Below are 17,849 nucleotides of genomic sequence, written 5' to 3'. Positions count from 1 at the left end.
CCAGCCAGCTCTGCTCTGGGTTATTCAGATACAAGAACACACTGCATTGGCACACAAGCCAGTGTAGCCCAGGTATTGGGACACTCAGGACCAAAGGTGTAGAATCCACATGCTAGTCTATGCCAGTCAGTGAGGATAAAGTAAATAAAAATAAGGCTACGAAACCATCCAAGAGCTTACTCTTTACAGATAACCCCGCCTCCCAATCTAAGAAGAACTCTCACATCCTCCTCTACTCACACAGAGGAGGGGGCTCTCCTGTGCAGGGCTGAACACACCCTTGGTGCTCTTCCTTTCTGGAAGTCTCAAATATCAGCCCCAAAAGCAGTGCTATTTTTTTTATTGATTTAAGTAATTTTTTTATCCATTTTACATACCAACCACAGATCCACCTCTCATCTATCCTCCTGCTCCCCACCCCAGCCTTCCCTCCTGACATGCCCATCCCCTCCAAAAGCCAAGCCTGGTACATTCAGTTGAGGCAGGACCAAGCCCCTCCCCGCTGCAGAGAAGCTGAGCAAAGAGTCCCACCATAGGTAATGGGCTCCAGAAAGCCAGCTCATGCACCAGGGACAGATCCTGATCCCACTGCCAGGGGCCCCTCAAACAGACCCAGCTACACAACTGTCTCCTGTATGCAGAGGGCCTAGTCTGGCCCCATGCAGGTTCCACAGCTATCGGTCTAAAGTTCGTGAGTTCCTACAAACTTGGTTCAGTTGTGTTTGTAGATTTCCCCATCATGATCTTGACCCCCTTGAAGAGCAGTACTTCTTTTTTTTTTTAAGAAATTTTCTGCCGGCCGGTGGTGGCGCACGCCTTTAATCCCAGCACTCGGGAGGCATAGCCAGGCGGATCTCTGTGAGTTCGAGGCCAGCCTGGGCTACCAAGTGAGTTCCAGGAAAGGCACAAAGCTACACAGAGAAACCCTGTCTCGAAAAACCAAAAAAAAAAAAAAAAAAAAAAAAAAAGAAAGAAATTTTCTACTCATTCCACATACCATCCACAGATCCCCCCTCCTCCCTCCTCTCACCCCCCCCAGCCCTCTTTCCCAAGCCAACCTGCATCCCCACATCCCCAAAATCAAGGTCTCCCATGGGGAGTCAGCAGAGCCCAGCACACTGAGCCTAGACAGGTCCAAGCTCCTTCCCACTGCACCAAGGCTGTGCAAGCTGTCACACCACAGGCACTGGATTCCCAGAAGCCTGCCGGTGTACCAGGGACAGATCCTGATCCCCCTGCCGGGTGCCCCCCAAACAGTTCGAGCCAAACAACTGTCTTCCATATTCAGAGGTCCTAGTCTGGTCTCATGGGGGCTCCACAGCCACCAGTCCACAGTTCATGGGCTTCCACTAGTGTGGCCGGTCATCTCTGCACGTCCTTCCATCATGATCTCAACGCCCCTCGCCTGCAGAATCCCTCCTCTCTCTCATCAATTGGATTCCCGGAGCTCAGCCTGGTGCCTGGCCATGGATCTCTGCATCTACTTCCATCAGTTACTGGACAAAAGAAGAGCAGTACTTCCACAGACTACCCACAGGTCCTGCTCTGTCTGGCTCAGTGAATCCCTCGGTTCTCACACCTTGCCACGAACTGGTCAGATGCGCTGCATTGCAGGCAGGAGGGAGGAAAACGCAGCAATTCAATACTTCTGTGTTCATCTTTCAGAGATGGAGAGGCAGGGGCATATGAACCAAAGGGCAAGTGGCCAGAATGCAATCATGCCAGTGCTAATCGATGCACATGAAGTGCTGGGAGGCTCCAGTATCAAGCCAGAGGGACCACAAAGGTCATTTTTGTAACAGAATTAGGTTTTTTTTTTTTTGTCTTATCCCAAAGATGCTCGAGAGTCAGGTCTCTACAGTTCATTTTAATTTTCTTTCAGAAAGTGTATCTAATTTAAAAAAAAATGTTATGGAAGTACACTGAATTATGAGAAAGGACAGAATATATAAAGGGTATACTTTGATGAGTTCAATCTATCTTAGACGCCATTACCACAATTCAAATGGCCAGCAGAACCAGCCATTCCTGCAAGTTGTTTGTGTCCCTTTCTGTCACACCCTCCCCCATCCCCTGACATCACCGATTGGCCTTCTGTTGCTGTAAATTACTTTAAATATTCTAGAAGCAGAATCATACAGCGTATTTTCTGTTCTCTGTTTCTTGCATTCAAGACAGCTAGAATATTAATAGTAATCCATATTATTTTATGTTTCATTTGTTTATTCCTAGTGTGGTATTTTACTCCACTGAATGAACATGATAATTTATAGACACTTAGGTTGACGTCAATTTGGACTGCAAATAGTACTAAGACAAATATTTGTGTAGAAGTCTTTTCATGACAAGATGCTTCCACATCTCTCTAGTAAATGTAGGAATGGAAGGGCTGCACGGCATGGCGCTTAAGAACCAGGGGGATTGCTTCCCAGCTCCCTTTTCCTTCCCTCCAACAGTGAGGATTCTAATTGCTTCCCATCCTTGCTGAAGGTCACTCTGCACTCTTAGCCAGCAACTGTATACAGTGGTGTCTCTGTGTAGTTTCGATTTGCATTTCCCTGTCTGCTGACAAAGCTGAATGTCTTTCTGTGTACTTAGGACACATTTGTGGATTTTCTTTTGTGAAGTGCATGCTTACATCTTTGCCCATTCACTACTATCAAGACCCTGGGGAATTTAAGCAAGAGAGTGGCATAATTGAATTTATGTTTTAGAAAAATCAAACAAGCAGGAAATAGTGAGGGTGTGACACTTGGCGAGGCCACGAGAAGAAGGATGCAGAGGTGGGGAGAATCAAAATATTTAAATATTTTGGAAGAGCTAGAGAAGACGTTAGCTAGTATCGGGAGCAAGAGGCGCTTCTGAAACAGTGACTGGCATGGATTGGGTACAAACCTTGTTTGCATGTGAGGGTTAATAAAGGAGTGAATTTGACTCTGCTGGATGTGAGGATTCCGAGTTAAAGAATATGTACGTACCCAATACAAATTGTTTCAGTGTGAGTGTTCCTTCTGAAAGCTTGGGAAGGTTTATTGCTGTTGTGATGGGGTGGTAGTTGAGACTGCTATGGGGTGCGGCTTTTACAAGTGTCCAAGCCACGAGGCTGTGCCCTCATGCATGGATAAATTCCTTATTCTGGAGGTTTCTTTCTCCTCTCTCTTTCCCCCCACCCCCTCTCCTTTCTTCCCCATATCATGTGTTTTAAGAAGCATTGCATCTTGCAGCATCATTACAGGGTACCAGGTGGAGATTTTATGCCAAAATTTTCAGTGTAGGGAGGTAGTTCGTTGGAATGTTACCTGAGTGTAGCTTAACTTTTCTCCTTAAGGGAAATCAGATCAGATGGACATGTAATCCCTCAAATCTATTACTCTCCATGTCTCTACACCCTTTTAACTTTTATCCTTCGTCCTTTAAAGACTGTACTTCAGGAGACTATCAGCTTATTCTTCCTAACTCAGTGTTTAAGTCTGTAACAATGTCCATTATTTTCTTCAATTTTATTAGATTTGTTTTGTCCTTCACAGCCTATTCATAGCCTCTCTGTGATAGTTATCACGTAAATACAGTATTAACAGAATTAAAGGGCTATAGTTTGTATATTTTTAATTCTATTTTTTTAATTTTGAAAATAATTTCACACAGGTATGAAATTACTAACCACTCTCCATCTTCTACTACCTCCCCCTCTTTCCTACAAATCTTTCTCATATTCATGTTTTTTTTTTTTTTTTCCATTTGTGAATCACTGAGTTAACCCAGGGCCATCTGTGTTACCATGATTTGGAGCTATCTTTTGGGGCCTGTCTGTGGTGATATTGTGTCCCCCAATATATTGTGCACCCTGATACACATCTGGAGTCAGAGAACAGAACAGCCACTAGATAGAGGCCGGAAAATGGTGGTACTCACCTTTAATCCTATCACTCAGGAGGCAGAGATCCATCTGGATCTCTGTGAGTTCAAAGCCACACTGGCAACAGCCAGGCATGGTGACACACTCCTTTAATCCCAGGAAGTGATGGCAGGAAGCAGAAAGGTGTGAGGACCAAGAACTAGAGCCTTTTTATGCTTTTAGCTTTTAGCAGCAGTTCAGCTGAGATCCATTCAGAGGCTTTCAGTCTGAGGAAACAGGATCAGCTGAGGAACTGGCAAGGTGAGGTTGGCTGTGGCTGGTTCTGTTTCTCTGATCTTTCAGCGTTCACCCCAATAGCTGGCTCCGGGTTTGTTTTTAATTAATAAGACCTTTTAAGATTCATGCTATATGTGGGCTCAACAGTGGTACACACTGAAGACCATGACTCACTCTCTCCCAGAACCTATGCATAGCTAATAATTCAGCCATAAGGGGAAGCATCCTGTGGGTCCTTCACCCACCCATGACTGATTGTTCACAATGGCCCAAGTGTTGTGAGTTCATGATTGAAATGACTCTGTCTAGTCGAGAGGACAGTATTTTTTTCAGCCCTTCATCCTACCTTCTGCCTCTTATACGCTCCCTGTCACCCCACAATGTTCCCTGACCCTTTGAGCAGGGAGCTCTCAATCACCAGTTATGCTAAGCAGCTTGGGCAGCCATGAATCTCTGCATTCACCAACATTTACTTCAAAGAGAGCCTTCTTTGGTTGAGGCAGAGCGCAGCTTTTGTGCAGGAGTATAATAAGCACAGGTGTTTAGAATGTAGCTTGATGGTGTGTCAATGTAGTTAAACAACACTAGGGTCTTCTCTTGAGCAGGTGGTTAACTGGACTTACAGTACAGGCAATGGGCTCCCTCCTGTGGAATGGCCCTCAAATCTAATCAGAAGGCAACTGGTTACCGCTACAACAATTGTGCTGCTGTTTCATAGGTTGGCACATCTTGCTCAGTAGGTTGGTTTTTGTGGCTCACAGGGTTTATGGCTGGGTAAGCTCCATCAGCCTACACAACACCTTCCAACACTTGAAAAGCTAGCCAGCAGGGAGAAGGCTGCCAGCTCACTTCCAGCTTGTTTGCTCAGCATCTTACAACTGAGGTACAATACAATCCCATCCTTCAGTTCTGGTGGGCAACCAAGAGGACCAACAAAAGCCTCCATTGTATGGGGGGTCTCTGGGGCCTCACAGTCCAACTCTTAAGGGTGCCTCCTACACTACTCTCATGGAAGGGAGAAACAGAGGAAAATCCCTTAAAATAAAAACATGTATTTTGATTCATAAATGCTCAAAACTGGCTTCCCTGGAAGGCAACAGTGATCCAGTGTGTGCAGTTACTGCACACGCCACAGCAAGAGTGCACAGACGTGCTACACTGGAGACTCAAAAGCCACCGTGGGATTTGCTAGTGTCACATTATGCTTCAGAAGGGGCAAAAAGCTTCCTTAAGTTCTGGCGGGAGAACTTAACTCTTTTGATTTACATGGTTGTGCATTCCTAGAAAAGTCAGTAACAGAGCCAAAATCCTACTGGTGTTATTCTTTCCTAAGATGCTGGAGCCAGTATTTTCTATATACCTTTAGAAGCATTTTTTAAGCTCCATCTTGGTCTTATTCCATAGATTCTGATGGTTTCATTGTTATTTTTCTGGATAAATTGAAATTTCATTTTATTCTGTGGTTAGTTTTATCAACTTGATATAAACCTAGACTTATCTAAGAGGGAATCCAAACCGAGGAATTTCCTCCATTGGATTGTCCTTTGGGCATGTCTATAGGCATTTTTTTAAATTAATGATTTATGTAGGAGGGCCCAGCCCACTATGGGCAGTGAATCTCCTGGGCAGATTATTCTGTATGGCCCAGGAAAGCTACTTAACAAGCAATGAAGAGCAAATCAGTAATCAGTACTTTTCCATGGTGTCTCACTTAGTTCTTACTCCCTGATTCCTGCTTGAGTTCCTGCCCTTTTTTCAATGATGGACTGTGATGTGGATGTGTAAACTCAATAAACCCATTCCTCCCAAAGTTGTTTTTGCTCATGATGTTTATCACAGCAACAGAAAGCAAACATCTTTGAGATTTCATCTTACCCCAGATAGAATGGCTAAAAGAAGATAAATACTGGAAAGGAGGTTGAGAAAGAGGACCCTTATTCACTTTTGTTGGGATTGCAAACTGGTACAGCCACCCTGGAAAGCATTGTGGAGAATTCTCAAAAAACTAAAAATAAATCTATCACATGATACAGCTATACCAGGCCTGGGCATATGCCTGAAGACTCAATGTCTTACTCCACAGACATGTGTTTAGCTGTGTTCTCGCTGTTCCACTCACAACAGCTAGGAAATGGGAACAACCTGAATGCCCTTGAGCCGATGGATGGATAATGGAAATAGTACACATACACTATGGAATACTGGTCACTGTCAAGAAAAGTGAAATCATGAAGGTTGCAGATAGTTGGATGGAGCTAGAAAGTATGACGTTGAGTGAGGCAACCCAGAGCTAGAAAGTCAAAACACAGAATAATCTCTCTCGTCTGAAGTTCCTAACTACAAATCTTCAGATATTAGTATATACACCTGGAGTAACAGCAAAAACCAGGAAAGCAAAAAAAAAAAAAAAAAAAAAGGCGGGGGGGCGGCATAGGGTTGGGGTAGGAAAGGGGATCTAGAAAGAGGAATGGGGTGATAAATAGTTGATATGGAAGTGGAAATGGGGAAAATGTGGGTGGGGCTTTAACTGGGGAGGAGGATGCCAGAGGAAAAGGAGTGAGGAGGTATAAACAACATGAAGGATGTTTGAAAAAGATACAGAGCAGTGGTTCTCAACCTTCCTAATGCTGCAGCCCTTTAGTACAATTCCTCATGTTTTGGTGACCCTCAACCATAAGATTATTTTTATTGCTACTTTATAACTGTAATTTTCTACTGTTGTAAATCATAATGTAAATAACTGTGTTTTCCCATGATCTTAGGAGACCCTTGTGAAAGGGTCATTTGACTCCCCAAAGGCACTGTGACCTTCACGTTGAGAACCACTGCCATAGAGCATCGTATTACTTTATATTTGCCTAAAACTACATGCAACACATGTAAGTCCTAACTTCATGCTAAATACTTATTATCTTTATACTCTCATTTATAAAGCTTCTCTTTGCAGCAGGCAGAGAAAATCACAGAAACCACAACTGGTCAAAATTCAGAGAACAACAGACCATAGGATGCCCGGCCTCAACTGATACATCTACAACACAACCCCTATACTTAAGGCTCGGAAAACATTTTTGGCAGTGAGGGGAGGGGTTATAAGAGCCAGAGAACCAGGAAAACTGCTGAGACTGTGCCTTCTAGAAATGACAGGAAAGCTATACCTATGAAATTTCAACAGTATGGTTACCTAAACAAAACCTGAACAAGGATGCTACCAATTGACATGCCAACATGTATGGGAGAGCGGGGAAATCTCATGGGGCTCCATCCTTAAAGTCATTTAATGACTGGTGAGAGAGGGAGGAAACATCCTCTGCAGGGGTAAGCATCCTAACTGGATATCTAATACCAATTGGTCAGTCCTGAAATCATCTATGTAGAAGCAACACTAAACAGACTCAGCAGGTTGTATGTCTGCATGTATATATGTTGTATATATACATGTGTGTATTTATTTTTGTGTGTCTGTGTAAAACAATAATAACAAAAGGAAGCTAGGGATTTGAAATAGTGTGAGGGCATGGGAGGTGCTAGATGAAGGAGAGGAAGCTGGGGGCATAATTATATTTTAATTCAAAATAAAGAAAGCCAACTAAGCAGGGCATGATGACATGGGCATGGTGGCATGGTGGTATCATGATATGCCTTTAAGCTCAGCACTCTGGATAGGAAGAATGGGGGAGGGCATATGGATTTATACTTTGTGTACAGGTGTTTAACTCGGTTGTTTCTCCTAACTCCAATGCAAGAGGAGCATGGAACCAGGACCAAGTAGCATGATCACATGACTCACATCAGTCATGCAAGACTGTCACGATTAATTCAGACCAATTTTAGCTTTTGCTGGGGTATTTTATCTCAGCAACAGGAAAAGAAATGAAGACATAAGGTCCCCAGTTTCTCAACTGTGCCGTATGAGATAGACAGCCTCTCCCCCAGCAGACAGTCAATCACACAGGCCTCCCATGACAAACACAACTCAGTCAGGCAGTGATGATGCAGTCATACAAGGTGGGTGGCATGCCAACAGCTTCTGCCTTCCAGGACTTTAAGCCTTAGGTAAGAAGGATGGCAGAAGGAAGGACAGCGACTCACCTAGAGGGTCTTTCTTTCAAATTGCAACTCAGTATGTTACACCAGAGCCAGTGGCTTCAGAATAAAATGTGATTTGCTCCCTACTAAGAGTTACCTATTAAGTAGGATGTGTTGTGTGGCGGAATGCAATGGAGCTTTTCCAGTAATAAAGCTTATTGTAGAAATTACTGGCTGTGACTCCTGAGTTTCTTACTCAGGGTGAGGAAGAATTCTGACCTATGACTAAACTGTGATGTGATAACCACCACCATCAAACGTAATTCACCATCACTGAGTGCTTCCATCCCTTGTTTTTTTTTAAAGTACTCAGCACGGATTCTGTTACTTCATGCCCAGAGCATGTGATATTTACTATTATTATTCACATCTTCCTGGTTAAAATTTTTTTAAAAAAGGATGACTAGAGATATTCAGTTTACCCACCAAGGTCTCAAAGGCAGTAATAGTCAAAACCAAAAATCAAACAAGAACTTTAGACTCCAGGCTGGGGACTCAAAGCAGTGGTAGTCATATGTATGACTAGCATATGAAAGGCTTCAAGTTTGGTTCCGCCCTATAAAAATCAATCGATCACTCACTTGATCCATCAACTTCGGCTTCAAACACCAGACTCTTAACTGCTATATCAGAACTCTCCCTGTGGAAGCAGGGCTGGGCTAACTATAGTGACTGAAGCAAGGCCAGTATTAGACACTCCATCAAGCAGAGGACATTTGGTTCTCCTAGGCCCAGCCGACAAGGTCAGTTTCCCGTAACTGAATCAAGAGGTGGATGTAGCATCCCGATTCCCAATGGAGAAGGTGAAGATGGACGTTCCCAACACACTGGTCTGGACCACCCATCCCATTCTCCTGCACATCTTCAAACTGCTATACTTGCAGACCAAGACTAGCGAGTTCCATCTGTCCACTAATCTTGATGAAAGCATTATTTGAAAAGAAATATAACATTCAATTTTAGGCATGGAAAGATCAAATAAATTACATCATAGTGAAGGAAGGAATTTGTTCCACCGTGGAAAAAGGAACACAGGGTAGAACAATTATAGCGTGCTCAAGTGCTAAACAACTTTCAAACAGATATATTGTTTGAAGATACTTTATTAAGATTTAAAAAAAACTTTCCATTACATTTATCTATAAATCCATCATAGGCCGAAGGAAAAATAAATAAAAATCTGTATCTTTAGGGACATTTTGACTCCATAGTTTTGTAAATCTGAGTTTACATGTTTGCTCATTTTAAATCACTACAGTTTAGGTACACGCAATGATTACATAGTACCAGGAATGTCAGCCTTATGGACGCCAAGTTTCCATATTACTCGGGGAAACCATGGTTATTGTTTCTCTTTTATCTCTTTACTTTTAGGCCACTCTAACTGGGAGGTGGACGAGGAGGACAGCATTCCACACTAGGTTCCATTTTAACTGTACGGACAAACACTGAAACTCTGCTCTTCTCTCTAGTAGTGGCTGACACTCCATCCCAGGAACGGGCTGCTGAAAACTAGGAGCAAAGAGTTCTGCTCCTCGGTGGAGGGAGTGCTGAGGTCAGAGAGCAGAGAGAGGCCTCTTGCTGCAGGTATCAACAGTCCTTGGTTGGTCTGGCTCATTACATTTTAATTCAATCTCTTTGTGCATCACAGCAGGGGGGGGAAGGCTATAAGTCACCCAATTTCTTACACTGCTTTTATTGCCATTGTTTTAAAGAAATAGTGTCTAGCTCTGCTCTAAAAGGTGCAGACATTTGTATTTCCATAACATTCTATCACCTATACTACCTAGAAGGACTCAATTTCCACTGCCCTATACAAGCTCCACCCCAAAATGAAGAAAGGAGACCACAATCCCCAGATGAAGAAAAACAGTCCGTGAAGATCTCTCAGAGGAAGGAACATGGGCTAAAGTAGTCACAGAATGTCCTAAGCTGGCACACATTCCTTATCACTCTTGGTACAGAAACTCGCTTTATGAGAAGTGTAGGCATCGCCCACGGGCTGACATATTCCACCCAAAGCAACTCTTTAAGACTTGTGCTTCTAGATGGGGCCACACCGGTCATTGGCTTCAGAACAGGAATCTGCTGACCATCCTATGTTAAAACGGCATGGCTTATTGTTGAATTAATAAACACAGAACTTGCATGGACCGTGGTCATTAGTCCAATGATCTGAATGTTGGGTGTGAATGAACAGTGAGGTCACTAGAGCAGTTTCTGTTTCTGCTTCTCACAGTAATTTGACATGTCTTCAGGAAAGCTAGCAATGGACACTATCAAACAGCAGTGAACACGTAACATGCATGTGGGCCTACCTGCCAAAAGGTCAAATATTTACACGGAATGTCGACCTTGTTTATAAAACTACTACTTTAAATTATGATATCTTTACATACAATTTATTTTATGAATAATAGCCTTATTTGATAACTAAAAAAATATGCCTTTCAAATATTTCACAAATATATAAAATTTCCCTACATTTCATTTTTCTTTAAACATGACATTTAAACTCTCTACAAAGCAACAAAAATAACTTTTGTATGAAAGTCACAGGTGTGATGATTTTTCTATTGACTGAATCACACTGCTCACCGGAATGGCAGGAGTTCCCTGAACTGGGGACATTTGTAATATTGCGAATTATTCACTTGCTGGAGACCTAACGCATCAAAGAAGAAGGAGCAGTGTCCTCTAAACTTTTAAAAATCCATCTTCCTTCAGAACAGGTTGAGATGGAATCGGCCAATGTTAGCCATTTTGGTGACAAAGAAGTTAACACAATATAAGATTTCTAAGAACACACTGCAGCACAATTTAAATGTGTGGTGATTGCACAATACAGAAGCATGATCACTTTTTCCTTAACTGTACTCTCATATGTGTGCTACGTGTTTTAGACTACTTATCTCATTCTTATAATTCGTTGAGAAATTCCAAAGCAAGAGAAGAAAACATTTTGACTCCAGCAATATCTTCTGAAAAGTAATAGATGAAAACAGAAGGTGCTTTGTGATCGTTATTGCCCTAAGATATCACCACTCTTACTAAACCACAGGGAAAGGTTTTTGTCTACATCTATAATATTGTTTAAATCCATTTCCAAGCCTGTTGCGGTGGCATGTACCCGTATTTGGGAGTCTGAGGCAAAGGAGGGCTGAGTTCAAGGCCAGTGTAGACAGCACAGTGAGACCCTAAACTTAAAAAAAAAAATCCAATTTTCCCTTACAGCATATTTGCAGCATCTCTGATATGTACTCCAAAGGATTCCTTCCCTAAGCTATAATATGTGAGCTACTCCCTCAAGAAAAAAAAAAACAAAAAAAACAAAAATGGAGTTTCTCCTTTGTTTTTAAATGTGCACACTAAGAATATACTTTGTGTAGAGAAGCAGTAAGAAGATGGGGTCTTATGTCCAGCTCAGTTAAATCTGTAGCTGCTAAGTCCATGCTGTCAACCGCAAGCATGCAAAGTGAAGGGCATTGAGCACAGGTGGGCATGGACTCGGCTACATACTGCCTCACAACAGAGACAGAACTAGACTAAAGACAAGCAGGAAATTCAAAGTTCTGCTAAGAACATAGCACTGTGCAGATTTTGACTTTTACACTGTACAGTCATATGCTTTAAATAAGGCCATAAAAGATATAAACAAAACCGAATTAAAACTTCATGAAGACTTTACATCTATGACAGTGATACAGATTTTAAAAAATCCTACCCAAAACACAGTAGCTGACCTAATCATGCACTCCGTAAAAAAGACAGTTATGGAAATTTCCTGAGTTATGAATGCAACCAGCTCACAGGGACCCAATGGGTATCAGTCTCTAATTTGTCAAATGTTGTTTTTAGCTCATTGAATGCCACAGTGAGATCATCATTTACTATGACTTTGTCAAAAAGATGGCCATATTGACTTTCCATTATCTGTGCTGATTTAATCATTTCTTGAAAGTCTTCTTCCTACAAAAACAAGGATTGACAAATTAAGTAACCAGGCAAATGTGTCATCTCACATCAATAGAATGTTTTACAACTTTACCTGAAGCTGTGATGAGTTCAGACTTTTAACCAAGCCCAAATCAAAGTCATCTTTCCTATCACTACTTTTTCGGGGATTTTAACTGCTAACACCAGCTATAACTGGACTCCCTGCAAGGCCATCACTAATGAACCATCAGCATAGGCATCAGGGCTGCTGCTGACTCAGCATGCATGCATAATGCTGTACTTTGTTGTTGATGCTTTTTCTTTTGTTCATTTGGTGGCACTGGGAGTGAAGACAGACTTCTGTGCATGCTAGGCTGCCCTGAAACAGTGGTTAATACTACTGCTGTGGATATTGGTTGGAGACAGGAGTCCTGCTCTGTTGACCATGCTGGTTTCAAACATGGCAGGCAGAAAAGAACGACCTGTAACTATCAATTCTCCTACTGCCGTGTTGTGAGTGCTGTGGATTACAGGGGTGCATTACCATATCCAGCTCTACAAAAAAGTAGAATATCGATTCATAAATACCAAGAAGAATTTACAATGCCATCGTTCAAAAATGCACAGACCAAAACACAACTGCCTTTTGAGAGTTATGGATCACAACTTCAACTAAAGCACTGTGTGCAAGCATTTCAGCTGAGCATCACGACACTTACCGTGAAGGGCTTCGCGGTCGCTTGGTCATCCCTGCTTGAAATAATCTTTGCATTTTTTCTTGTCTCTCTCAAACGCTCTATTGATGGAGGCTTTATAAATATCACATAGGGTTTGAACTCCTGTGTCCTTAAATGCTTCACTGTCTGCAACAGAGAAAAGATTTTCTTTTCGTATTTCTTCATAATCTCATACATTCTGGATTTTCTGAGGAAAACATTTCTTAAAATGATTCTTTAATGTCAGAAGGTTATTCTTCAGTCAGTTCTTGACAATTAAGGTGGCAATCTAACTGAAAAGCAGCTCAAGAATGCAACTTCCACTTTAAACATTTGGAAATTAACCATCACCACTACGGAAGGCAGCAGCTAAAACCACCAGAAAACTAGGTTCTAGACCAAGCTTCTAAAAGATGTGATGAGGTTGGTAACTTCCTGTCTATAGTTGTCCGTTTCTTTCTCTGTTAGAAGCTGGAGTCTGCACAGTCTCTGCTCTCCATGAGGTCTGCCAGCACCTCATGCAGTTTGTTTTGTTTTGAGACAGGGTCCTACTATGCAGCCTGGAACTGTTTAGGACTGCATAGGAGCCTGCCTGGGATTCCTAATACTCTCGCCTCAGTTTCCTGAGTGCTGGATTACAGGTATGTACCAACACATGTGGGTTGTTTTTATATATATATATATATATATATATATATATATATATATATATATATATATATATATTTCTGTTTTTTGAGATAGGGTTTCTCTGTAACTTTGGAGCCTGTCCTGGACTAGCTCTGTAGACCAGGCTGGCCTCGAACTCACAGAGATCCGCCTGGCTCTGCCTCCTGAGTGCTGGGATTAAAGGCGTGCGCCACCACCGCCCGGCTATTTTTCATATTTTATTCTTCTCTCATACAATACAGCCAAACCACAGTTTCCCGTCCCAGCCCCCCCCCCCCCCCCCCCCCTCTCCCAAATGTACTCCTACTTCATTTCCCTTCAGAAAAAAGCCGGCCTCCCAGGGATATCACTTGAGTACAGCATAAGGAGATGCAATAAGACCAGGCACAAACCCTCCTCTCAAGGCTGGGAGAGGTAACCCAGAGGGAGGAAAACCATACCAAGAGCAGGCCAAAGAGTCAGAGACACCCCCACACCCACCGTGAGGAGTCCCACAGAAACACCCAGCTCTACAGCTGTAACATATAAGCAGAGGACTTAGCTAGCATAGTCCCATGCAGGCTCTGTGATAGCCGCTTCAGTCTCTGAGGCCTGATGATCCCTGTTTAGTTGATTCTGTGGGCTGTGTTTGGGTGTTCTGTGTGTGTGTGGGGGGTGTCCTCGACCCCGCTGGCTCCCACAATTCACACCTGGGCTTTTAAGTGTTGACGTCTGCAGGCTGAACTATAGTCAAGAGTAACTGGCAGAAGGGCCAGAACTGATATTATTGATGTCTCCATGAGGGCCTCCCCAGAGTCAGAATATTTCAGACATCCCACTGTAAGGTTACACCGATGGACTCCATGTGTTTTAAAAGAGAGAAAGAGTGATGGCGAGGATGAGGGGAGGATGGCAGAGTTGGGAAGGCACAGAGGTGCCGGTGAAAATGCACTTGGTGAGTCTGGAGTAAGCAGGCCCAGTACATCGGCAGGGGGTTCAGAACAAGCAGGGATGCCTCATTCTTCCTGGGGCCTGGAAAGAAGGCAGCTTCCAAGTTGATGCTAAGGATCCTATAATTCTAGCTTCTCCATCCCTAAGAGGTGTGGAAGTCCTGCTGTAATCGGGAGGCTAAGCATCCCAGAGCACCACCATCATTAGAAGGAGACTCTTTGGAAGACTAGGGTGATGCCGGGCTTGGGTACCAATCAGAGGATGAGATGGATGACATAAGGAATTGAATGTTTTCACCCACTGGCTTTCTTAGTTCAAAGTGCCCACAAGAGGACCCTGGATGATACACAAGGTCCCTCTGTGGCATCTCAGAGAAGACATTATTGACCAGTGCTTCACAGCTCTGCTGGGCTTTAAATATCTACATTGTGTACAAGATCAAATTAGCGCAAGAGAACAATGATGTAAAATGCCCCTGTCAGATTATAAACACTGAGAATAAGGCGTAACACAAAGCAGGCTATATATGCACCATTTGTAAAAGATCCTAAATGAACAGGTAATAGCCAGCGAGCTTGAGTGAATACAAACTAGAAACTGACCTCGGGGCTTCTTCCCCTCTTATTTCCTAATAACATTAGGCCTTTATTTTTCTTAACCAACCTACATGTAAGTGAGAAGACTTCATGTGAAGTTCATCCTAGATGCCGCAGGAGGCTCACAGGAAACTGCATGCTTTGCTTACTTACATGAGGCTGGACATCCAACAGACAAACTTTGTTCTTAGCTAGGACGGAGCGAACTGAGTCTATACTTGTACCATAGTAGTTGTTTTTATATTCACCATATTCAATGAACCTGTAGAAAATTAGACACTCATCAGAATGGTTTGTGAATATGAAAAAAGCAGGTGGCAAGTTACACTTCATAGGCAAAAGATATTTTTGCTGAACATGTAAAAATTTTCTTTGCTGTATTTAATAAAATAAACAGAGCCAAGCATTTCAGCAAATGTCAATTTAAAAAAAAACCTTCTACATTTTCAAATCAGTAACACTTGCTTGTATTACACTTAAGCCCCAAAAAAGTACTTTGGTTCAGCAGAGCGTTAACGTTTTCCATCACCCCCTTCAGAACTAACGCAATGCAATAAAACAGCGAATAAGCCAAACAATAGAAACTACTGGAATTTCACTGCACACTACAGAGTACCAGAGCTGGGCACTGGAGCCACAGGAGCTGGGAGGTGGCTAATGGAACCAGGGCAGCGATTATGTGCTATAAAAACACACTCGTAGGGCCAAGCTTGAAGAAAGCATTTTGATGTTTCAATAAAATCCCACAATACTGCGTGAAAACACACCCTACTGCTGATGCCCTGAGTAACCACACCTCAGCAGTGGAAAACTGGGGGAGGGTGGAGTAGGAGCTAGCTGGAAAAGACTAGGGTGTGCAACATGGCAGCTTTATCCCAATGCTGTGACGTGCCGACGCAAGACTGAGGTGTGCATGAAGAAGATTACGGGGCAAGCCTATCATATAGCTGGCCATTAATTTTTAAAATAAAGTCCTATCCAAGTTACATGTTGAGATTCAATTACTGCACTGGAAAAAAAAAGTCACAGAAACACACTGGGAAATTTCCCTCATGCTTCAAAATAACTCCTATGGGTTTAGCTGAACAGAAATGTAGTAACTCCCAGGTACTAAAAAAAAAAAATAAATAAATAAAAAATAAAAAAAAATAGATGTGAACATCAGTAATTGCTAACTAAACTACCACTTTTGAAGGGCTTCAAATATTACTGTAATAAGTGAAATGCATTTTAAATGGAAGGGAACCCTAGGCTATCTAAAACTAGATATACAGGCACCAGCTTAAGAACGATAGTAATAGAAAAAAAAATTCAACCTAAATTTCACATACTTGTTATTTTGTACATCCGTCTCAAACAAATGCTTGGAAATAAAAATATATTCCACACCATCACTCTCTTGGCTTCTTCGTGCTCTAGTGGTGTCTGTAATTTGATAGAAAAAGAGTTGAGAAAAGTCTACATCAGTTACCTTAAAGTATTAAAAAAATCAAGTACATTAAGTTAGTTTCCTGCACGAGATTTAAAAACATAGAAAAAAAGTGAATTAGCCGCTAAAATACAACGGAGTATAAATTCAGACTTTTCCACCGTTGTTAAAATGTTAAGGCTGAAGATCAAAGTGCACTATGGGTTTGCTCATTACTCATACCTTTAAAGAATCTTTAAGAGGAGTAAATACAAAAAAGTAGTCGTATGTGTAGAGTTTAACCCACTCCCCAGGAAATCGCCTTTCTTTTGCAAATAACTGCTTATTTTGTCATGTCTGATCTTTCTTTGCTAAAGCAAGCATACTGTTGACTGTGTGATTGACTGTGTGTTGATTGCTAAGCCTTCTTCACACAATGCACAGCGCATACCTTCAATGTTCTGTTTTACTCACTGAATGGAATCAAATACCTCTGTGTGTTATTTACCACTCCTGCCAAGTCATCAACAACAGCGTCTTGCAACTTTTTGCCAATGTTGCCTACTTATTTTTGAGTGAAGGATAAAGGAACAGAAAATGCAGGATCGTGGAAAAACAATAACCAAACACAATGCTTTCCTACATGGACACACACATGAAACCCCACGGCAACCTTACCCCGGCTGCTCTTACAATCAAGAGACCTGGATGCCTGACCGTCATCTAAGAACCTTAAAAATACACAAATACAGGAAGACTACAGAAGGCAGATAGCCTGCATGGGAGCCATGGCATATACCGGAAACGAGGCAGGGGCTAGATTTTTGTAGGTAGTCAAGGAAAAGGGCTAAGCAACTAATCACAGATGTTACACTGAAAACACATGCTGGACTTAAAAAAAAATGTTAGGTTACAAGAGTGAGGTAGGGAATGTCAAGGAAGAGAAATAAGAGGGCCGGTAGCTGGGTAAGAGACAGCCAAGCTGAGCAGGTAAGAGAAAGGACAGGTGCTCTAGGAAGAAGGGCAGTGTTGGCAGGCAGGCTGTCTGTCTGTCTGACTCCCATGAAGCCTTGGGAAGATACTGATGGTCTCTCACATACTCATGCTTCTTCTAGCGAAGCTCAGTGTAACTGACTAAATTGTGGGGAAAGAATGGCTTTTAATGGAGGAGGTTCCCCTGTCCCAGAAAAGAGACTACCCCAGATCACCCCATGGATGAGGAGCTAGATATGAGAGAGCTACGAAGGACTGAGCTACATCTTGGTAGCTGTGTTAACGGGATACGCCATGATGAAATACAAGCTAGACACATACATGCTGAGAACAAAGAGCAGTTTGACAGCTGTAAGGTTGACAGGGGCCATTCAGTCCTG

The 17,849-nt window shown here is 42.5% G+C and overlaps 1 protein-coding gene across 2 annotated transcripts in view; it reads right to left on the bottom strand.

Moving 5' to 3' along the window:
* Positions 1 to 9,306: 9,306 nt before the first annotated feature.
* Positions 9,307 to 17,849, bottom strand: part of Mpp7 (membrane palmitoylated protein 7) — a 219,718-nt gene continuing 211,175 nt past the window's right edge. For both annotated transcript variants that reach the window (XM_028873101.2, XM_028873116.2), the window contains 4 exons: positions 16,400 to 16,493; positions 15,222 to 15,330; positions 12,877 to 13,020; positions 9,307 to 12,190 (listed from right to left, as the gene is read on the bottom strand). In XM_028873101.2, coding sequence (XP_028728934.1) covers positions 12,011 to 12,190; positions 12,877 to 13,020; positions 15,222 to 15,330; positions 16,400 to 16,493 — 527 coding nt within the window. In that variant the 3' untranslated portion in view covers positions 9,307 to 12,010. The remainder of the gene's footprint in view (positions 12,191 to 12,876; positions 13,021 to 15,221; positions 15,331 to 16,399; positions 16,494 to 17,849) is intronic.

The sequence above is a fragment of the Peromyscus leucopus genome, chromosome 5, assembly GCF_004664715.2.
Source record: "Peromyscus leucopus breed LL Stock chromosome 5, UCI_PerLeu_2.1, whole genome shotgun sequence".
Lineage (NCBI taxonomy): Eukaryota > Metazoa > Chordata > Mammalia > Rodentia > Cricetidae > Peromyscus > Peromyscus leucopus.
This window is presented reverse-complemented; position numbering and strand designations above follow the sequence as displayed.